This window comes from Triturus cristatus, chromosome 9 (genome assembly GCF_964204655.1).
Source record: "Triturus cristatus chromosome 9, aTriCri1.1, whole genome shotgun sequence".
Classification (NCBI taxonomy): Eukaryota; Metazoa; Chordata; class Amphibia; order Caudata; family Salamandridae; genus Triturus; species Triturus cristatus.
Window position 1 is genome coordinate 751026532 of NC_140592.1, and position 23264 is coordinate 751049795.

A 23264-nucleotide genomic window follows, 5' to 3' on the forward strand; every position below is an offset into this window, starting at 1 on the left:
CAACGAATAAGTTCGGTTTAGAAATTTGAATATTTGCATGGTATGATTGAATCTCCTGCCTCTGTCATAAAACTTAATACCTCATTTTTATTTTTTATTTTTAGAATACTTTATTCATTTTTCAAATACAATCATGAGACATTGTTCCCTCTATATGACAATTGCGATGGAATATGATAATCAGACAACATGCTACACAGTTCCAAATCTTAGCAGGCTGGTTATAGCCGATAACATCTTGTTAGTGGTCTACACTTTCTACCGCCCCATTTCAAACACCCCAGTTTTGCACTCTCTTGCAGTGAGTTACCGAACAAATTCACCCCCCACTTAGTCAGCATACAACACTCATAACATTTTGGGAAGATCAGGCCCAACCTCATGCAACTATTCAGCAGAACTGTTCGCCCTCATCTCTTGGTCAACAGCCTCAATGGACGTAGTATCCCCTTCCCTGGTTGCCATATATGCTTTGTACAATGCCCAGAAGTTCTTAGGTCCACTACGCGGTGGGAGAAGATCATTGAAGTTCTCAGTTTGCGTGCTGCAGTACACCATGTCTCTCGACCACTGAGCTGTTGTAGGGGTTGGGCCACGCAACCAACACATCGCCACCCTGCGCCTAGCTAGTAGCAGGCCCATGTCAACCAGCCTACGGACCCCCTTTGGTATCGGCTTGGAGTAGCCCAAAAGGGCCAGTGCCGACGCTGGGGAAAAGCGGCAAATCAGTTACCTGTCCTAGGGCCATATGTAGGTAGAATGGAATTTGCGAATCGGAAATTGCGATTTTTCGCGATTCGCAAATTCCGAATCGCAAATAGCTATGTAGGTAGATTTTAGCGAATAATTAGCGATGCGCAAAAATTCGCAGAATTATTTTGCGATTACCCTAATAGCGATTCCTTAATTGCGAGAACGCTATTAAGGAATCGCAAATCTGGGAATCTGCAATTCAGGTGCAGAATGATGACATCACAACCAGGAAGTGTGACTGCCCATGCTGCACCTGATTGCCAGCAGCTGTGTGTGAGCCAGTAGCTGTTTGAGAGCCTGTGTGGAGAGGAGAACAGTGAAGCTCTGCATTTGAAAACCAGTCAAATGGATTCCCAGGGGACTGAAAAGCAGCAGGAGGAACCATCAAGGAAGAGGAAACAGAAATTCAGTGAGAGGGAGCTGGAGGTCCTCACACAGGAGGTGGTCAGCAACCATGATCTCCTATTTGGGAAAAGTTCCCTGAGAGTACCTGAGGCCAGAAAGCGCAAGATTTGGAGTGACATCCAAGAGAAAGTGAATGCCATTGGTGTCACACACCGCAGTGTGGAGGACCTACGTAAAAGATGGTATGACATGCGGCAGAGGTCAAAGGAGAGGGTGGCAACAAGACTGGCAGAGGCTAAAAAAACCGGTGGGGGCCCTTCCACTGCAACCGAACCGACACCCCTGGAGGAGCTGGTGGAGGGCACACTGCAGCCTGAGAGCGTGAGTGGAGTGGCTGACCTGGACAGCTCAGAACACCCAGACACCAGACAAGGTAAGGTGCATGGCAAGACCCCCTGCTACATCCCCAAACCACCCACATCCCCCAAAAGGCAACCTGACTGCAACTCCAGTAAATGTCACACAGCACACACAGTAATGCATTATGGGAAACGTAGTCACATGCACTGATAACTGTGCCAGTGAGACACAGACAGGTGGAATAGGAAGGACTCCATCATGCAGAGATAGAAATAGACCGATAGTACCCATGAGATTCTATTGCTTGAAACTAATGCATGACAAATACCACACAGGACACAGTACTAATGTGTGTCATTTAATCCACAGCACCACCACCAACACAGGATAGTGAGGCTGAATGTGAGCCAACAGTTGAGATGGAGGACCAGGCATGCCAGAAGGATCAGGGCGCAGCCACAACTGCCGACACAGCACCATGCAGGCGTCGCATAATTGTCCCACCACTACCACTGTTGGAGACACAGGCACCAGACACAGCAGAGGAGCAACAGCCAGTGCACAGGCAGCGTGCAGGACTGCAACAAACACAGTCCCCTGAACAATCAAGAGTAGGGAGAGGGATGAGACGCAGGGAACGGCCGTCCACCAGCACTGCTCCTGTTGAAGAGGACACGGTGTTCTCGGGCCTGGAGGGCAGCATGCTGAAGCAGCAGCGCCTGCAAGTGAAGGGAATCAGGTCAATACAACGGCAGCTGACAGCACATAACCACAACATGACCGAGTTGCGCGCAGGAGTGATGGCCATGACTGGTGCATTGGAGGGACTGTGCAGGGAGATAGCGAGGGACAGGGCAGCGCGGCGCCGGGACAGACATCGCCTTCACACACGGCTGGACCTATACACAAGGGCTGTGAACCGCCACACAACCGCCACATCCTTGCTGGCCAGAAGATGTGTTGGCATGCAGCGCGAGATGGCCCACTGCTGCCAGGACGTGGGCAGTGTCTTGGTGCAGGTCACACATGCGGTGGACCAGATGCGCGCAACCGCCACAGGTGGCATAGGTGCACTTGCAGCCACGGACACTGATGAACAATCGAGCAGGAGCAGCATCACTCCCCCAATACCACAGGAAAGACGCAGGAGTGCACGACAGAGCACAGTGGAGGATGAGTCAAGGGAGGGCACAGCGCGCACACAGCGAGGCGCACCAGGCCGTGCACGTAGGAGGTGAAGGGACACAAGGGACTAATGGCCATGTGTGATGCAACACAGTCCATGTAGACTCAGTGTCTGTTGTTACTCTTTGCACTGTGACACAAACAAGTGCATGCAGGGACTTTAACGTCACAACGTGAGATCACTCAATGCCTGATGACACAGAAATAAACATCCCTGTCAGTCACCAATCAGTGTCATTGTGTCATCATTACTCACTTAGAAGTAGTTTTGGGTGATCTCATCACGTCTCATACGTCCGGCAGCTGCACCAGCACCTCCTGCGGGAGCGCGATGTGGTGCTGCTCCATCCTCATCTGATGATTCAGAGTCTGTCAGGTCCACTGGGGTTCCTTTCTTGGTAGCGATGTTGTGTAGCATTGCACAGGCAACCACTATTTTGCAACACGTCTCAGGGCTGTACTGTAGCGCTCCACCACTCTTATGGAGGCATCGAAAACGGCTCTTTAGGATTCCAAATGTCCTCTCAATGGCACAGCGTGTAGCTCTGTGTGCGCTGTTGTACCCCCTCTCACCTGCAGTTGATGGATTCAGGTACGGTGTGAGGATGTAGTCTCGTACAGCATACGCACTGTCACCTGCGGGGCATAAGCAGATTAATGTTCAATAGTGTCCTGCCACTGCATCACTCTACTGCCTCTGTGTGTGTTTAACAGGCATTTACCTAGCAGATAGCCCTCTCCAAAATCACCATTTGTGAGTCTGCGATGTAATGCACAGTGGCGAAACATGAATGAGTCGTGTGTGCTTCCAGGGTATTTGGCCACAATATCAGTGATTAAGTGTTGGGCATTGCACACTACCTGGATGTTCAGGGAATGATATGACTTTCTGTTGCGAAATACATACTCATTATGTGAGGGGGGTGAAATAGCGATATGTGTCCCATCTATGCAGCCAATGACATGGGGGAATTGTGCAATTTGGTAGAAATCTTGCTTGGTCTGATCCAGTGCCTGTGCTGTGCTAGGAAATTGTATGTGGTGATGCAGCCTCTGTACCATTGCATCCAGGAAAGCGTGGAAGAAGCGCGAAAGTGCACTTTGGGAGACACCTCCTGCTGTGGCAATGACCCCCTGGAAACTACCTGATGCCAGGAGGTGCAGTGAGCACAGCACCTGTACATGGGTGGGAATGGAGTGTGCCCTGCGTGTGGGGTGGTCAAGTATGGGTGTCAGTTCAGCAATTAAATCCAGGATGCTGTCTGGGTGCAGCCTGTAGTTGACATGGATCTCCTCATCGGTCACTTGGAAGAGGGTGATGCGTGCTCTGTAGATCCTTTCCTGGCGTCTCCGTCTCTGTGTGGCATCCCTGATTCGCAGCCTCCTGGCTATCACGTACAGCCCAGCCATGGTGGAAAGGCCCTGTGGCATTGTGGGCCTGTTTAAATAGGTTGCAGTAGGTTACCACCTGCTCAGTGTTGATGGTAATTGGGAAGTGCAAAATTGCGATTTTTGCATAATCGCTATTTGCGAGTTTTCTGAACATGTCATTTTGCGCTATCGCTATTTGCGAGTTCGGTAACAGCGATTTTCGCTAATACTGGTGCGCAGACTGCGATTACGCTGATTTATTCGCAGACTCCACTTTCCGCAAAATAGCTAATCGCTAAATTAGCGATTCGCACAGCTCTTCTGCGTATACCTTTCCTACATGGCTCAAGTATGTTTTGCGATCGCAAACACCCAGATTCCTGCGAATCGCACTGTTTGCGATCGCAAAACTGTTTCCTACATATGGCCCCTAGTTCCTTAAAGACTAAGTCCCAAAATGTGGTTATCCCTGGACAGAGCTAGGCCAAGTGGAAAAAATCAGCCAGCTGTGCACTGCAGCGCTGGCAATCCGCCCCGTCTCGCAGACCATACCTACATAGTCTCTCTGGGGTGTAATAAACCCTATTTAAATACTTAAAGTGGATCAGTCTTTGTCTGCTAGTTAAATAAATGCGCCTCGTGTTGTTGCAGCAGTATTTCCACATAGCGCCATCGAAGTCCCTGCCTAAGTCTCTCTGCCAAGCCAGGCGTGCTTTAGTGTAATGGTTTTCCCTATTGCCCATGGTCAGCTTGTATATTTTAGACGGTATCCGGGCCGGCGAGTCAGTTTTTATGACATAGGTTAGGGAGGTCAGCTCCGGTGGCTCCGACAAGTCGCTACCCAGGATATTCAGCAGTGCTTGTTGTATTCTGTGGAATTGAAATTTAGTGAGGAGGGTTACATCTGAATCTCCAGTCCCCATCTCTCCCCAGCTCTTTGCTGTAGTCCCCCAAACAGGTTCCCTATTGTCTGTACACCTATTGAATTAAGAGCTCGTGTAACTCCCTGATCCCTCCACGGGGGTAGCCAGCGGCACCAATTCAGCGGTGTGAGCGGGGAATACAAGATGGCTCTCACCTGCAGCTTTAGGAGGTGGTGCCAGGCATGTTTTGTCGCATTCATTGAGTCAAGTATCCCTGTTCTACGATCCGCGGGCGTAAACATCAGTGCTGGCAATGGGAGAGGGGACGACACAACTTTCTCTATGCGTAGGTGGGGCATGTCCGGGGAGCTGTGCATCCAGTGGAAAGCATGCACACTCTGGGCCGCTCTGTAATATAAGTCCAAGTCGGGCGCGCCCAGCCCCCCTATATGGTATGGCAATGAAAGTACGTTCCAGCTGACCCGCGCTTGCTTGCCAGTCCAAGCCAACTTGATCATCAACGCTGTGGGCTGACGAAAAAAGGAACAATGGAGAACCAAAGGGATATTAGTAAAGAAAAACGGGGCAATAGTACCATTTTCATAATGGAAACTCTGCCCAGCAAGGACAGTGGCAGCCGAATCCACCTTTCCACATCGTCTTCTAATTTGCTAAACGCCACCCCATAGTTTTCCCTGAACACCACTTCAGAGTCCGTATGGATCTTAATACCTAGGTACCTCACCGGTTCCGTTGAGCACCGCAACAGATAGTCTGGTTCGAATGGGATTGTGGCCGGTGTGAGGGGGAATATTATAGACTTTGGCCAGTTAACACGGAGCCCAGACACCGCTCCAAATCTCACCACTTCACGCAATACTGGGGAAAGGTTGCGTTCCAGGTCTACATATAGTAGCGTATCGTCCACGTAAGTTGATACGATCAACTCGTAACCCGGAAATCGTATACTCAATATCTGTGGTACTCGCGTAATGCACAGGCTAAAGGTTCGGCCACCAATGCGTACAATATCGGCGACAGAGGGCAATCTTGCCGCGTGCCTCTAGTAACGTGTATAGTATCCGTCACTAGGTTGCCAATTTTGACTCTAGCTGTGGGGGCATTATATAGGACCCCTATCAGCTGTAGAAAGACACTCCCCCTTAATACTTCATTTAACAGGAAGGAGGATTCATTAGATCTCATTTCTGTTGGGAGCTTGGATGCTGAAGAACATGCCTATCATTGTCTACCTTGGTCTTCTTCTATCTTCTTAGTCTTGGTCTTAATGTTAATGTTAATTTTTGTAAAGCTTGTGAATGCCATGAGGTGTCCTGGTTCTGCGGAGTCATCGAGCTTACAGTGCTCTAAAAGAAAAAAAAAATAGCAGAATCAGTGCTAAGATTAGGTTGTAAAAAGCCAATTTTGTAGGTCTTTCCTAAACCTTAGCAGGTTAGTCTCTGATTTTAAATATAGTGGAATGCTGTTCCATAGATTAGCGGTACCACCAATGAAACTCCTGACTCCCCAGTGGGCCAGTTTAAACCAGGGAATCGTGACATTCTTAGCTGAAGCAGATTGAAGAGTTCTGGCAGGGGTGTAGCGTTGAAGGCTCTTTCTGAAGTATTCAGGATTTGAGCCGTAAAAGTGCCTTGTGGCCGGTACAGAGGGCTTTGAAAATAATTCTTTTTTTGGTGGGCAGCCAGTGAAGTTTATGTAGGGCTTGGGATGCTGACTAACATTTTGGGATCCTTAATAGTATACGAGCAGGTGCATTCTGCAGGGTTTGAAGCTTATTCATCAGTCATTATTGCACGTTAAGCTAGCGGACCTTACAGTAATCAATTTTTGACAGGACCAGGTTAACAATCACTGTTTTCTTGAGTTTGTGGGGAATAAACAGAAGAATATTTCTAATGATCCTGGGCTCCGAACTTCAATTTGTCGTCAAACAAAATGTGCCGTTCTAATGAACTTTTTCTTTAAATTCAGAATCTTTCCCCATTTATCATTGTTTCCTAGAAATCACTGTAAGTTTTTTTTTCATTTTTGGTATACATATGGATAATCTTGTTGTACTGATCCTCAGTGAACCCAAATGTTTTAAACGGGTCCATGATATCACTAGTGTCTCAAAAGACCGCTTATATACCACTGAACTGTTAAAATCTGGTGGTTCAAAAACTCTCCAACCCGAAGGTTGTACATTGAATATCAATAAAGAGAGGCCCTGCTATTCCAAGAGACAGGGTCCCATTTAAGACGTTATTGTCACCACTAGATTCTCTTGGAAAACTCAATACATTCACCACATGCGTACTAAAGTTCTAAATAATCAGTTTTTAATATCAGATCATATAAAACCAATTTGTATGAGATGCCCAGATTTCTAACAATCTTGACAGGGGTGGGAAGTGCCCCATATTCTGTGGACACCAATTAGGGGACCAGGAGGGTTCTTTACCAAAAAGGAGAACCTCAGTCTTGCCTGAGTTTAAATTCAAGCAGTTTTTCTGCATCCATCTCCCCGCTTCTTCCATGCAGTCATGGAATCTGGCAGCTGCTTCATGAAAATCACTAGAAATTGAAACAATGATTTGCGTGTCATCGGCATATGACACCAAGGAGAAGCCAAAGGATCTGATCAGGCTTGAAAGGGGTGTAACGTATACGTTAAAGAGTTTCAGGCTTAGTGATGATCCCTGTGGGACCCCACAAGGCACGGAGAAAGGGGTAGAGACAAATCCATTAAAATGTACAGATTGTTTTCTGCCTGAAAGAAAGGATGTGAGTGTGGCCAATACAGTATCCTTTATTCCTATGCTGTTTTGATGGTTTAATAAGACCTTGTGGTGGACCGTACCGAAAGCCACTGATAGGTCAAGAAGGATCAGAGCTGATTTTGCTCCCTGATCAATACTAACTCTAATTTCTTATGTGGCAACAATTAAGGCTTTTTCCATGCTTTGCCCGCTTCTGAAACCAAATTGAGTATGCTCTAGAAGACGTTTTTCTCCAAATCAGAGGTAAGTTCCATGTTATTGCTTTTTCCACCACTTTGGCTGGAAATGGGAGGCATGTTATTGGACTATAGCAGTTGATTTCAAGAGAATTGTATAGATTTTTTTTAAAAGAGGTAGGATAGGTGCTGTTTTCTAGACTTCTGAAAAGTGTTCCACCCTTAACATCTCATTAAAGATCTTCGTAAGGTGAGGCACTACAGGCTTTGAGGCCATCTGTAGTGTTACTGGGGCACATGGATCACATGATGGTACAGATTTAAGCAGGTCCAGTAGCCTGCTAACCTGTTCTGATGTGAGAGGGGAAAAATTAGTTAGTGTATTCTTAACTTGAGGTGCCGAAAAAACTTCAGTAGATGTTTGACTAGCCTTTTCATTTGATACAAACTCATTGTAAACTTCGGCTACTACTTTTGAAAAAAAAATGTGGATAATTCATTACAGAAGGATTGATTGGCGATCGGCAGAGTGAAATTACTGAGATTGGTTAAGGAGTTAATCATTTGGAAGAGAGTTCTAGTTGAATTATTGGCTGATGTTATTTTGTCAGTAAAATAGGAGGATTTTTCTTCCTGAATCATATTTTTGTAGTTTTGGATACATTGTTTATATTTTAGTCTCTCATTGGGATCATACTTTTCACCCCATATGCGGTCTTGTTTTCAACAGAGTTGTTTTTGCAGCCTGAGTTTTTCTGAAAACCAGGGAGCTGATAGTTTATTTCTTTGGCATTTAAACAATTTTTGGGGCGCCAAGTGAGCCACTGCAGTGCACAACCAATTGGTGTAGTTGGCGATGGCGTCGTTTAAGTACTCCAGGACATAAGGTAGTGTGTCGGATAGGACCTGGTTGAGCTGTGACTATTCTAGCTTGTGCCAGGCTCAGTGTAGGTTGCGTGTGAGTTGTAATTTGGGGGTAGCAGTTCAGCGAGTCGTAAATTGAACATTACGGCATTATGGTCTGACCAAGTCAGAGGTTGTGTTGCAGTAACAGAGAGAGCTGGAATATTGGAGAAAATCCCATCTTATACTTTGAATTTTCAATGTTTTTACAATTAGCACGTCTAGGACGTCTTCTCCCCTGAAAGCAGCGCTATGCTGAGCAAGTTCTGGTTTGTTGTTTAACACAGGGCACAAATGTGACAGTATGCCCCCCTTCAGAAGCCCCTAGTTGATACAAATGTATTTGGAAACACTGGAGCATGAACTGAATACTCATCATCCCAGAAACGCTTACCTGGGCGGTAATCCTTCTACTAGACCAGAAACAGAAGTCTTCCTTACATTTTTGAGAATTACACATTTTTTTTAATTCGCATTCAGCTGGTCCTTCTACTGTGATTAGCAATTCAGATGGCAATTGATGGTAAGGCACATATGACTTCATTTGAGAGTAAAGAAAGAGAGGATGATTTTTCCAAATATAAGGTAACTTCAACTGGAAAGCAACATGATTAACAAGCTGTGTTATCTCAAAGGGACCATGAAAATGTGACTTATGGTTTACTTGCAAGGTATGAACTGGAATAAACTAATCAGTCAACCACGCCTTTTTCCCATGAATACAATAAGTCAAACATGATCTTGATTTGTCATCATGGTTGTATAATGCTGTAAACTTTCTAAAATTAGTTGTCTGTGTTTCTTCAAATGGCTTAAGTATGCTGTCACTGCAGGAATTTAAGGATCCATTTGAGGAGCAGAGGGACTGTTGGATGGAAACCTTGCATGTAAAAGAATGGTAATGGTCTTAATAGCACTAGGAATAGTGTTGTTATAAAGAAAACTCTGCCATTTGAAGATTAAAAAAACAGTCATACTGGGTAGTACATTTCAGTAACCTTGCATATACTGACTTTGATTAGTCTGTTCTGTCTGCCTGTTGGATTGAGAACGAAAACCAGATAATAGAGCTTGTTCAATTCTAAATGGCTTGCGTATTGTCTTCCAGAAATGTAACAGATATAGAATATTTATATCAGAGATCATTTTATGATGTAATCTATTAAGATGAAATTTATCTCCCAAAATACACTGGTCCATTTGTTCACTAGGTGGTAACCATTGGAATGCAGAAAAATGGGCCATCTTTGAAAATCTTGTATCACCAATATCACAAAATATCTTTCTTAATATGGAAGATAAGTAATAAAATATATTGGGATTCTAAAACATAGTACAGGAGTTATGGTAAAGGTTCAGATAGCCCAAAGGTGTAGAATACTAGAATTTATGTTTAGCACAAATAGGACAGGTAAGAATAGATTCTTGGACATCAGAATGAACTGTAGGAACTGTAAGACAGGAACAGAAGAATTAATAAAACACAACAGAAGTATATTAAAATCAAATCCAAGGCAGTCTTAACTCCCCTATGACCAGGAATAGCAGAGTTATAACACATTGTTTATTGACTGAAATATAGTTGATGTTCCAGAACTATAGAAGTCTTGAAATGACAATCTTCCTGACCTCCTGGGGTCAATTGTTTTTGAGTCTTTTTTACTCTTTCCAAAAAAAGACTACACTGTTTCAAGAACTCTTTGTGGGGAAATTACAGATTGTACATGTGGGTGCAGATACCAGTGGGGCAAAGCTTCTGACAACACATGTTTTCATCCTGGAATGTAAGCAATATGAAAATCATACTGTGTAAAGAAGAATACCCTTCATGCTAGTCAACTGTTTATTTTTTGAAAGTTTCTCAGACATTGCAAATTGCGATGATAAGCATGAATTTCAAAAGGTTCGTTATAACGAATTAAAATGTGTTGCCCCTCACGTCAAGCGTTCTTCAAACAGCAGTAAACAGTGTAAAAATGGCTATAGACCTGAACAGTAGTGTTTGTTCAGTAGCACATTCACCACATTTGAAGCAGTCTTCACTGCAGCCAATGAAGTGGAAGTGTTAGCTCTCCTTCTCCCCTAGAGCACATTTATTTACTGCATGGCATGGGTGAGCTCTTCCCTAGCTTTTAGTGAACTCAATATTGTTATTTTCTTGGCTACCCTGGAAGTGGAGCAGCCCTATCTTCTGCTATCACAGTGCTGTGAGTTGTTTTTAGCAAAATTTGCTATTTTCTGGGCCAGGGAGACCCTTCATCTTCTCTGTCACCAACTATCACCATGGCATTTAGTCCAGCCATCTCCTTACAAAGTAAACTTTAAGCTGGAAAATGCTCCAGAAAAGAAAATTCTTTGTTTGGGCATAAAACTGCACATAAATGTAATTCACTATATAAACGCCATCTTTTTTTCCTGGGCCTCACCATAGCTAAGAGAGACATAGCCCGACTCTGGAAGGCACCTACCTCTCTGTTGATAGAGTATGGAAGCAAGGACTGGATTTCTGTATGGGCCTTGAATACTGTTGTAAAGGAAGCTACAGAGTCCATCTGTACATGTAGGTTACTTCTTTATTAGTAGCTTGTTTCCAGCATAGGTGGTCAGGATAGTAGGAGAAGATAGATGGTACAAGTAATTTACTACAAATACCCAGTATTCATTGCCCGAGGGTGTCTATAAAAACATGCCAAGATATGGCAGCGCTGGGCAGATTACCGAGGTATACTGCTACCCCCTCACCCCCACCACCAGACACACACGACACGTCCCAGTAGAGGTATAGTTATCCAAAGCTAATTTATAATGTGTATACTTGATGATAATCAGATGTAAAGGGGAACATACAGGGAGATAAGATGTGGGTTTGGCCAGCGTTAGTATTAAGGTCTAATACTGTTTGGTTACTGATGAATCCGTAAAAGAATCTACACCCTATTTGTGTATTCTACCTACATACCCATGTATAACTGGCTCTATGGGTCAAATGTGGCTACAAATAAAAAATGTTTTGAAATCTTTTTTTTATTTTATGTACTTTACGACCAACCTCTGCTAAGAGGAGAAAAACATCAGAAAGTACTCTGTTGATGACAGGAATGAAAAAGACCTCATCGATGATGACATAATTGACAACACCATTGATAACAGCATCATGTTTGTCTGCCCTACCACCATCGAGAATGTTGTCAGCTGCAGCAATGACTTTGAAGGCGAAACCTATGATGTTGAACCTATCGACGACAACAGCATCGAAGACGATGTTAACGATAACACAGTTGACGGCAATATTGTTGATGTCAACACAGTCAATGACTTCAATGTTTTCTGACCCTGCTTTTTGACCATTAACAGTGACAACATCTCTACCTCCCCACATTTTGGAATGAGCACAGGAAAAGGATGCTAGAAACCTAGTATCAGATACTACCTACAGATACTACCTACAGTCCAACACAATTGGATGTATGCTATGTCCCGGATTTTGAGGATAGAATGGATGAGGAGAAGCTTTACCATGAATAGGGTTGCTAGCAAGATTATATTCCATATAATTCACACTCTTACATGTGCCCTTGATACAGTAAGGAGCCAAAGTTGATCCAAGTACCTGTGACTTTTATGTCTACATTGCAACAGTTGATGGGAATTTTCCATAGATTGCTACTATAGCATCCTGCGCGTCAGCCGCCCCAATCAATATTACCTGCGGTACCCATCCTACCGCCTCTTCCATCTGCACCCTTTGCCCCCTTCCCATCTACACACCTTCGCTTACCTTCACTTCCACTGCTTTACCCACCTCCAAGGGAACCATCTCCCAGACTACTCACAATCAATTGACCACTTGTCCCTCCAACATCTGAGGATATGGAGTGCCGCTTGATAGTGCCGCACAAGGTGCGGAACCGCCAGTCCACCATCCTCCTGTTTCAAATAGGTTTGCTGGCATGCCATACGAGCCTTTATCACACCCCAAATTAAATCCACAAAGAGGTGCTACAGTTTGGCGAGTACCCGGGGGAGGAGGCTGCAGCGGGAGAGTCTGTATTACATACAGTATGCGGAGCGGTATAGTCATCTTTACGGCGGCCAGTCTACCCAGCCAGGATAGTGTGAGTTGTCTCCAACGCTGGAGTTCTGCCTGAGTGTGGGTCAGTAGGGTACCATAGTTCTCGCGTACAGTACGATCAAGCGTGGAGAAAAGTTGAGGGGCTAGATAGGAGGTGCCCGACTCGGCCAACCCAAAGGGAAGTATACTGGTGAAGATTTTAAGATCTACATTCAACAATGAGATGGGGTAGTACAAAGCCCATTTCTTCGGATCCTTGCCCGGCTTTGGCAAGCCCACCACCGGTTGTCATGCACATAGAAGGGGGTATAGTTCCCTCAGTGCTGAAGGAAATAAAAAGTCATGTGAGTAGCGAGACCAAGCCCGGGGCAAAGGTCTTGTAAAATTCAGAGGAAAGCCCATCCTCCCCTGGAGCCTTGCCCGACGCCAGTCCCTGGATCGCCCTCAGCACCTCGTCTGGCGTGATTTTGCATCTAATTTGTCTGCCTTCGCGGCCTAGAGATAGGCAACTTATGCCTGAGCTACATATGCCGCTGCCTCATGTAAGGAATCTGCCGTATAGAGAGCTGTATAGAAGTTTTCGAATTCAAGATCTATTAGGTCATTGTCTTGCACTGTATTACTGTGTGGGGTTTCTATCTCTACTATGCGGTGTTGGATTATTTGGGAGTGTATCTGGCACGCCAACAGCTTCCCGACCTTATTTCCCCTGTCATAAAAACGCTGCTTGGTGTGGAGAATAGAGTATTTGGCCCTATCGAGATCCAGTGCTTTCAGCTGCTTTTTTACATTTGTCAGTTGGTGGCATGTCTGGACAGCCCTTGTACTGCGATGCGCCATTTCCAGTTCTTTGAATTGCCCCTCCAGTCAGCCCCTTTTTTCCTTCCTGTCCTGGTTCAATTTGGACCCTATTGCGAGAAACTGCCCCCGAATGACCGCCTTCAGAGAGTCTCACAGTAGGTGTACATTCTTGTGACCGTCATTGTTGTTGTCCAGAAAGGTTTGTATGGTCTCTTGGACTTCTTTAATGTTTCCATCATACGTAAGCAGTTTATGGTTAGGTCTCCATACCCTATGTCTCTGATAGTCCCCCTGTAGCTGCCAAGAAAGGCTAATGGACTCGTGGTCTGAGAACGATGCAGTGCATGTGGTAGTATCTAGTATCCCTAGGGTAATTCGTGGTGTGGTTAAGAAGAAGTCTAGGTGAGCGTAAGACTGATGTGCCGCCGAGAAAAAGGTGTAGTCACGGGCCACAGGGTTACGTTGCCGCCAGGCATCTACGAGTCCCACCCCCTCCAGTCACTGCTGCATTGATGCCGATACTGCTCCTGGCTAACCCGGTTGTTGCATGGTTCTGTCAAGGGCAGGGCCTTGTAGTATAATATTGTCCCCTCCCACAATAAGATTCTCACCTGAGGTTTCCAGGACTGAGCTTAATGTGTCCCAAAGAATCGCCTCTTGCCCCCAATTGGGCCCGTATAATGAAACCAGTGTGTAATTGTGACCTCCCACAACCACCCGAAGTGCCAGCAGCCTCCCTGGTATTTCTATCTGCACATTTAGTATCCTCGCAGGGAAGTGTGTCGCAAATAACACCGCTAAACCTGCTTTCTTCCCAGGCATGGATGAAAAGAATTGGCGGTCAAACCAGCGAGACCGGAGGCGCATCCAGTCTGTGCATTTCAAATGAGTTTCGAGGAGAAGGCAAATATCGCACTTAATTTCTTTGAGGTATGTCATGAGTGCCCTTCGTTTTGCTGGAGAGTTAAGGCCCTGGACATTGAGGCTCACTAATAAAGTATTAAGGAGCGCCATTGGGATATTGTGGGTGTATGTGCGTCAAGCTAGGGTTCCCCTCCCTCCCCACAATCAGGAGCCCTTTCCTCTTGATGTCCTGTTGGTGGTGGGTGTTGCCCCGGTCCTCCCTGTTGAGGGATACCCAGCTGTGTTCCATGAAAGTGTCTGTCCCTTCACTCGTATTGCATAGGAAGTGATAGGAACCCGTCTGAAGCCGTGTTAGCCCTTCAGTGGCAGAATGACCCTCCCCCGCCCTGACCTACCCGTTCATGCACCATCTGGGATTTATAGGAAAGCCCAGCGCAATATGCATCCAGAGATCCCCGTTTAGGGTCCAACTGGGTCTCATCATTCTCTCGCAACTTACACAGCCATGAGGTACCCATGCATTATCAATTCTATGTCAGGACCGGAGGCTCCGATTATGCTTCTCATTTCTTTACTTAGAAATGCTCAGCAGCCAATGAAAACACAGTAACAAAAATCACATGATCGACCATAGAGTCCTATGGTATATAAGAACCCAGCACAACCATAGTGTCCTCTTTCTTTGCTGCTCCGCAGCCAGTTAAGTGCTCTTTTATTATATTGCTGATTTCAGTCTTTTAATGTATTGCGCTTTTGTGATGAGATTGTTTGCCCTTACGCTATCAGTTTTGCAGTGATATCTGTGTTTTAACCCCTTGCATGCCCGCCCCTTTCCCCGCCCAGTGCCGCGCCTTGCATTAGCGGGCGGAGTTCATGACGAGCTGGACTCGTCATGGGCACAGCGCCACCGCAGCCCATGACGAGTCCAGCTCGTCATGGGCACTGAAGGGGTTAAGACTGCTTTAAGATAGGTATTGCCCTGGTTTTAAACTCACTCTTTGAGGGCTCCGTGCATATTTGGGCTCACCTCCGCTTCTGCTGCGCCTTCGGTGGTGCGCACATTTTCCCGTTGTAGGCAATTCCTCTGCAGAGCAAGGTAGATCGTCTCTGTCTTCGATCGGAGTTCGCAAGTGTTTTGTTCTGTGGAGCGGGAGGTTCCGGGGAGCGAGGACGCGCGTCTGAGTGAAGCACGATCCTCTTTCTATTTCTGACGAGCGGCCGCCAGTGCGCATGCGTGGTGGCTATTTTGCCCTCCATGACTATTACTGGGCATTGAATGAACGGCTGAGCAGCGTTTTGGTGCTTCAGACACTCGTGCATCACTGTTCCATAGCGCAAAAGGCTCGTTCTTCTCCCCTGACGCCCTACTTGCAGAATACAGTTAACATGGGGCTGCTTAATAACGCATAGGCTTTGCCTAGGGTGGTTATTAGGCAAGCTTTTCCTCCCTCCACATCTGGATTTGTTTTTCACTGATCCTTTATTAGGATTGTTTGAGCTTGCCTGGGGTTACCACCCCCCGACCTTCTCTGCTTAACATAGATTAACGCAAAACCAAAGGGGATGATGGACGGAGTGTTGAACAATGCAAGCCCTCACCCCCAGTCAACGGATCTGGGTTTAATCCATCCTCATTCTTTAGCTCACTCCGCCACCCCAGTTCAGACATGGCCATATGCAAATCAGTCTGACCCTGTGCCTCATGGGAACAGTCCAGCCCGAACTGCCCAGCCATGTCTTCCCTGGACCGGAAACAAGCATCCTGGGACCGGTTTCTGGCTAATCAGCCATCATCAGCCAGGCTAGCTTGAATCCAGTGGCAAAGTGAGCAAGGGACCCACGTCTGAGCATACCCTGCCAACTTAGGACGAACAAAGCAAAACCAAAGGGGATGATGGACAGAGTGTTGAACAATGCAAGCACTCACCCCCAGTCAACGGATCTGGGTTTAATCCATCATCCTTCTTTAGCTCACTCCGCCACCCCAGTTCAGACATGGCCATATGCAAATCAGTCTGACCAAAACCAAACTGGAACGGCATGGTGAGCAAAAAAACGATGGATTTAGGCCCAGATCTCTGTACTGGGGTGAGTGTATGACATTGTTCTGCATTCTGTCCCTCAACTGTTGTTTTTTCATTTGTCGCCCCGAGTGGGAAGGGTATGCGAGGTGGCCCAATCACTGAGATCTCTCAGATGATGACCAGGACACCTCCTCTGACCCTTCCACTGACCAAGATGATGCTCCTCGACCTTTAAAAAAGTCAAGGAAGGAGAAACACTCTGAGCCAGCCCGGACCCCAAGAATCCTCAATTTTGAGCCCGCAGGCATCATTCACCCTAATTCATCTGCTTGGCTCCCGCCCCAGGAGGTGGCGGATTACGTCCAGTCTCATCTTCGCCAGGCGTTCGATAAGGAGGTGCAGGCACGACTCCGGTCGGAATGCCCTAGGCCTGGCCTGGCCGGTAAGGTAGCGGAGACCCCTGAAGGGGACCCCCCGATGCTGACATACCTAAAAAAGTATTCGAAGGACCCCATAAAGGGCCTTGACAGGTCTTGGAGGTCCTGTCAGGACAAATTATTGGATATGACAGGTCCCCTGACCAAACTTCTGGAGATTCAGCTCTTGCCATTGAACCGGAAGAGCTGATTGGCTGGGCAGTTTGCCAACCGGGCAATGCCAATTGTGCACTTTTGACTGAACGCCGTTGTTCCATTCTCCTTAAACTGGCCCCCAAGCTGGCCAAACAGTCTACATCTGAATCAGGCCCGCTGGCCCAGGGTTTGTTATTCGGACAACCCTTTTTGAAATAATTAACTAAATTCGTGTCCACCTTCAGTGGGCTAGACAAGGCCCAGGATTCACTCAAATGGGCTTTCCGCCCGGTTTTAGGCAGGGCCGGGTGCTTTTGGGGGCGCTCGTTCGGCCGGGGTTACAGTCAAGGCGCCCCTCGTGGCCAGCAAAGGGGAGATTATCAAGACAACAATTCCAATACCTCTTCCTTCTACCCCACACGACGATCCTGGAACAGATACCACAAAGGCAGATTTGGCGGAAATTCCAGTGGTCAACAGGAGTCCGGAAGCTCATGTGAGCCTGATTCCTTGTTCCAAAGTGATTTTGGGTTGCAGAATAATTAGTTTTCTCAACAAATGGCGCAAGATCTCTCAGGATGCTTGCGTGTTAGAAATGGTGCAGGGGTACAAACTAGAATTGTACGAGTCCCCGTCTCAGGACGTACACCCGTCTTCAATGTCTTTTTCCCAACAAGATCAGATCTTTATCTCGGCAGAAATCGAGTCCCTGCTGCAGAAAGGCGCCATAGTGACCTCCACTCTCCACCCTCGCAGTTTCCTCAGCAACGTATTCCTTGTGGAGAAGAAAGGGGGTGGCTCCAGCCTTGTTTTAAATCTAAAAGATTTCAATTCCTGTATCGTTTACAGACACTTGAAGATGGAAGGCATCCATCTTCTGCGCGATCTCCTCCAGGAAGGGAACTGGATGGTCCGGCTGGACCTGAAGGATGCGTATTTGTCCATTCCCACCTTCGCCCCTCATCGCCGGTTCCTGCAGTTTCTCTGGAAAGGGATTTGTTAAGAGTACAAGGTTCTCCCGTTTGGCCTGTCATCAGCACCATGGTGCTTCAAGAAGCTTCTTCGTCCGGTGATAGAATCTCTGAGAGCCCGGGGAGTTCGCCTCATCGTCTATCTCTACGACATTATTATCATGGCGACCTCTCCCCAGCTCGTAAGCTTACACCTCAATTGGGCGATCAATCTTTTACAGTACCTGGGTTTCATTGTGAATCCACAGAAGTCTATTTTGATACCGACTCAATCAATCGAGTTCCTAGGCTTCTTGGTCAATTACCTAACTTGTCAACTCTTACTTCTGATGCCAAAGATCAGAGCTAATAATCAGGAGTTGATGTCTACCCTTCACAAGCAGACGATCTCCCTGAGATCCTTAGCCCAAATAGTGAGCTTGTTTTCTTCGTCAATTCAGGCTATCTTCCCGGGCCCCCTTCACTACCGGGCCCTTCAACGGCTCAAGATCCACCATCTTCAAAAAGGCCTTGGTTATTCAGAACAGAAACCCCTCTCAGAGGAGGCGAGGCTAGACATGATATGGTGGTTAAACCGCATGGAGCCTAGAACGGCCGAGCTCTATTCGGATCAGCCCCGCTTGTGGTAATCGAATCCGATGCCAGCCGGTGGGGTTGGGGAGTCCGATGCGGCCAGTTGTCCACGGGTGGTCGTTGGTCACCGGAAGAGCTATGTTTACATATCAACTGCCTGGAACTGTTAGCTGGTTCATTTGCGATCCAATGCTGGTCTCCCCAGAAGACAGATTGTTGTATCCTTCTTCGGATGGACAACATTTCGACTGTATGTCACGTCAACAAACTGGGCGGTACAAAATCCCGAATGTTGGCAGAGATTGCCAAAGACTTCTGGCCCTTCTGCATTTAGATCAGAATCTCAGTAGTGGCGGAATACCTTCCGGGCTACAGCAACGAGGTAGCAGACTGGCACTTCTGCCATCTGCGGGATTTCAGCGACTGGAGGCTGCTTCCCCAGGTATTTCGGAAACTGATCCGTCTTTGGGGTCCCTGTCAGATAGACCTATTTGCATCCCGACCCCTGGCCACGGATGCATTCCTACAGGAGTAGCCTTCGACCCTTTGTGTAATGCATTTCCCCCGTTCATGATGATCCCTAGGGTTCTGGCACGAACCAGATCTTATCGGGCGGAACTCATCCTGATCGCTCCTTTATGGAGAGCACAAGCGTGGTTCCCGGTCCTTCTGGGAATGATTTGTGCAGTTCCCATTCTTCTCCCTCGGTTAGGGAACTTTTTGCTGGACCCTCTACAGAATCCTCATCCATTAGTACTATCGGGCCAACTTCCTCTTGTAGCTTGGCGGGTTTCAGGGACAGATGGAAAGTCCCAGGCCTTTCACGAGAGGCTGACAGATTCATCAATGAGGCCTGGTCGGCCAACACCCATAAAAGATATGCTTCCTCTTGGAGAAGATGGTGTGATTGGTGCTCTCAACGGGAGATGGATCCCTCTCAGGCACATGTCTCTCTAGTTGTTAACTTTCTGGCTTCAATAATGTCTTCAGGTTTGGCTTACAGAACAGTCAACAACTTTCGGTCCGCCATCTCAGCTGGTCATATACCCATGGATGGCAAGCCCATTGGTGAACATCCGTTGGTGTGTAAACTGCTTAGAGGTGTACGGATGGTTAAGCCTCCGTGTCCCAAGTATTCACAGTTATGGGATGTTTCCATTGTCCTTAAATTTCGTCAATTCAGGCTATCTTCCCGGGCCCCCTTCACTACCGGGCCCTTCAACGGCTCAAGATCCACCATCTTCAAAAAGGCCTTGGTTATTCAGAACAGAAACCCCTCTCAGAGGAGGCGAGGCTAGACATGATATGGTGGTTAAACCGCATGGAGCCTAGAACGGCCGAGCTCTATTCGGATCAGCCCCGCTTGTGGTAATCGAATTCGATGCCAGCCGGTGGGGTTGGGGAGTCCGATGCGGCCAGTTGTCCACGGGTGGTCGTTGGTCACCGGAAGAGCTATGTTTACATATCAACTGCCTGGAACTGTTAGCTGGTTCATTTGCGATCCGATGCTGGTCTCCCCAGAAGACAGATTGTTGTATCCTTCTTCGGATGGACAACATTTCGACTGTATGTCACGTCAACAAACTGGGCGGTACAAAATCCCGAATGTTGGCAGAGATTGCCAAAGACTTCTGGCCCTTCTGCATTTAGATCAGAATCTCAGTAGTGGCGGAATACCTTCCGGGCTACAGCAACGAGGTAGCAGACTGGCACTCCTGCCATCTGCGGGATTTCAGCGACTGGAGGCTGCTTCCCCAGGTATTTCGGAAACTGATCCGTCTTTGGGGTCCCTGTCAGATAGACCTATTTGCATCCCGACCCCTGGCCACGGATGCATTCCTACAGGAGTAGCCTTCGACCCTTTGTGTAATGCATTTCCCCCGTTCATGATGATCCCTAGGGTTCTGGCACGAACCAGATCTTATCGGGCGGAACTCATCCTGATCGCTCCTTTATGGAGAGCACAAGCGTGGTTCCCGGTCCTTCTGGGAATGATTTGTGCAGTTCCCATTCTTCTCCCTCGGTTAGGGAACTTTTTGCTGGACCCTCTACAGAATCCTCATCCATTAGTACTATCGGGCCAACTTCCTCTTGTAGCTTGGCGGGTTTCAGGGACAGATGGAAAGTCCCAGGCCTTTCACGAGAGGCTGACAGATTCATCAATGAGGCCTGGTCGGCCAACACCCATAAAAGATATGCTTCCTCTTGGAGAAGATGGTGTGATTGGTGCTCTCAACGGGAGGTGGATCCCTCTCAGGCACATGTCTCTCTAGTTGTTAACTTTCTGGCTTCAATAATGTCTTCAGGTTTGGCTTACAGAACAGTCAACAACTTTCGGTCCGCCATCTCAGCTGGTCATATACCCATGGATGGCAAGCCCATTGGTGAACATCCGTTGGTGTGTAAACTGCTTAGAGGTGTACGGATGGTTAAGCCCCCGCGTCCCAAGTATTCACAGTTATGGGATGTTTCCATTGTCCTTAAATTTCTGGAAGCATGGCCTTCTAATAAATATTTATCCTGAAAGCAGCTTTTGGCTAAATTAACAATGCTTCTATGTCTAGTTTCATGTAAGCGAGTCTCCGATGTGCGAGCATTGGATTTAGCGGGGCGTCATTTTTCCCCGGAGGGTGTAACCTTCACCTTATCTAGAAGGACTAAATGTAACACTGCATCTATATCCTATCCAGCTTTTCCCAATAATCTTAAGCTGTGTGTAGTGCAATGTGTTCAAGATTACGAGGTAAGTACTGCAGAGTTTCGTGCTGATATGCAAGGCCAATTGTTGATTGCTCTACAGAAGCCCTTTCGCCCAGTGACTCCAGCTACCTTGTCTCGATGAACGTGTTGGCTCATGGGCGAAGCGGGTAGTGATACTTCCAAATTTGGGGCGCATTCAGCTCGGTGTGCTATGGCTTCTAAAGCCTATTTAGCAGGTGTCAGTATCTCGGACATTATGAACGCCGCTGACTGGTCTACTGAAGGTACATTTAAGGCGTTTTATTACAAATCTATTGTGGATGTGGCTTCTGTGGTGGTGGCTAAGCTTTGAACAAGCATAATCGGAGCCTCTGGTCCTGACATAGAATTAAAAATTTGCGAACATTCATGACAAGAATTTTCAATTCTATTAAGGACACAGAGGCGAGGATTGTCCCACCCAGATCTATGATGCATTATATGACATGCTGTCTGATTAACATGCTATTTTATACTGTATATTCTTGTTTTATCCTACCCTTTATTCTGCATTGTTGATGTTTCACAATTTGGTGATGGATTGCTATTACGGGGTACTCTTTATTATTATTTCAGGTGCTGATAATAAATAAAGCCTGAGTAATCGTGCAGAGGATGCTAAGTATTATACAGTTCTTCATGTTCCCACAATGGCGGAGTTCCTGGGCCGTGTCCCATGCCGGAAATGCAGCCCCGGTGGGCCTTCAAGTTTGCTGGTTGGAGTCGTTCTCATACGCCGGTTGTTCTTCAAGAGCAGGTCGTGAATGGACTTAACTGCTATGGCTACAAAGAAAGAGGACACTATGGTTGTGCTGGGTCCTTATATACCATAGGACTCTATGGTTGATCATGTGATTTTTGTTACTTTGTTTTCATTGGCTGCTGAGCATTTCTAAGTAAAGAAATGAGAAGCATAATCCTCGCCTCCGTATCCTTAATAGAATTGAAAATTCTTGTCACGAATGTTAGCAAATTTTTAATTCCTAGCTGGGGCGGTTGCATCAAAGAGATGCAAGAGAGAAAAGAAGAAGAAGAAATATCTATTAAAGGTAAACTTCGAAAATATCAACAGCAAAGGGCCTGCCCATCCTTGTGCTCTTATAGCGCCTTTGCCCTGTGGGTCCATCTGGCCGGCAGCAATGCAGCTCCATCTAGTCCTACAGTGGGTGTGAGGCGGGCTCATATACCTCATCCCGGATCTGCCGGCAACCAACAGGTTTCTATGGTCTGGCAGACGTGCTTGGGGCCTTCTCATTCTGTTGCTTGGTCCCCTCCGCCGTCCTTGGCCTGCAGCTGCTTAATGAGTGCCTCTCGCTCCTTCTGACTTTCCTTTTTTGAGGGTTGTGTACGTGTGTTCTTCCCGATGCGGCGCCCTCTTCTCTGCCTCGATGTTTGCTCAGCTCCCTCATCGCTCAGGTGGTGGTCCTCCGATTCCCCGGCCTCAAAATCAACCCCCAGGGCTGTCTGTGCCTCCTGCAGGGACCTTACTGCGTGTGTTTCTTTATTCCACACGAAGAGTAGTTTAGAGGGATGTCCCCACCTATAGCAAATCTCATGATCCCGTAAGAATGTGATGACAGTGCGCAGAGTCCTGCGACTCTGGAGCGTTATCTGGGAAAGGTTCTGGTAAATGCCCACCTGCAGGTTCTCGAACTGGATAGTTACCTTATCCCGGGTGGCCACCATAAGAATTTCTTTTTGCCAATATGAATGGAGGCATGTGAGGATGTCCTGGGGTTGGCCTGGATTCGTCGCCGGGCGGCCCAGCCTGTGTGTGCGATCCAAAACAATCTCCTGGCCCTCTAACCCCGTTAGGGGTTGTATCGAAAAAGCCGGGTCACAAAGTCCTCTGATTTCCCTGCATTCGCACAAAGTGCAACTCCTTTGATGGGAACATTGGAGCGCCGGG

At 47.0% G+C, this 23264-nt stretch overlaps 2 protein-coding genes and 1 long non-coding RNA gene across 3 annotated transcripts in view; 2 read left to right on the top strand and 1 right to left on the bottom strand.

Moving 5' to 3' along the window:
* MAJIN (membrane anchored junction protein) overlaps positions 1–23264 on the top strand; it is a 381011-nt gene that overhangs the window by 214204 nt on the left and 143543 nt on the right. The gene's annotated exons all lie outside the window — the stretch shown is intronic.
* On the top strand, positions 922–2905 carry LOC146798756 (uncharacterized). Its single transcript, XM_085626050.1, has 2 exons — positions 922–1531; positions 1828–2905. Exons 1-2 carry the CDS (start codon positions 1099–1101, stop codon positions 2694–2696), a joined length of 1302 nt encoding a protein of 433 aa, XP_085482176.1. The 5' UTR covers positions 922–1098; the 3' UTR covers positions 2697–2905.
* Positions 1807–3035, bottom strand: LOC146798757 (uncharacterized). The gene is made up of 2 exons (XR_014968756.1): positions 2900–3035; positions 1807–2177 (listed from the first exon to the last, which is right to left on the bottom strand). It is a non-coding gene; the product is annotated as an uncharacterized LOC146798757 (long non-coding RNA).

Excerpts from the sequence above, each read along its gene's own strand:
- LOC146798756 (XM_085626050.1), top strand. The coding sequence starts at position 1,099 with ATGGATTCCCAGGGGACTGAAAAGCAGCAGGAGGAACCATCAAGGAAG. Across the intron at positions 1,532-1,827 it reads ACACCCAGACACCAGACAAG|CACCACCACCAACACAGGAT; the intron begins GTAAGGTGCATG and ends TTTAATCCACAG.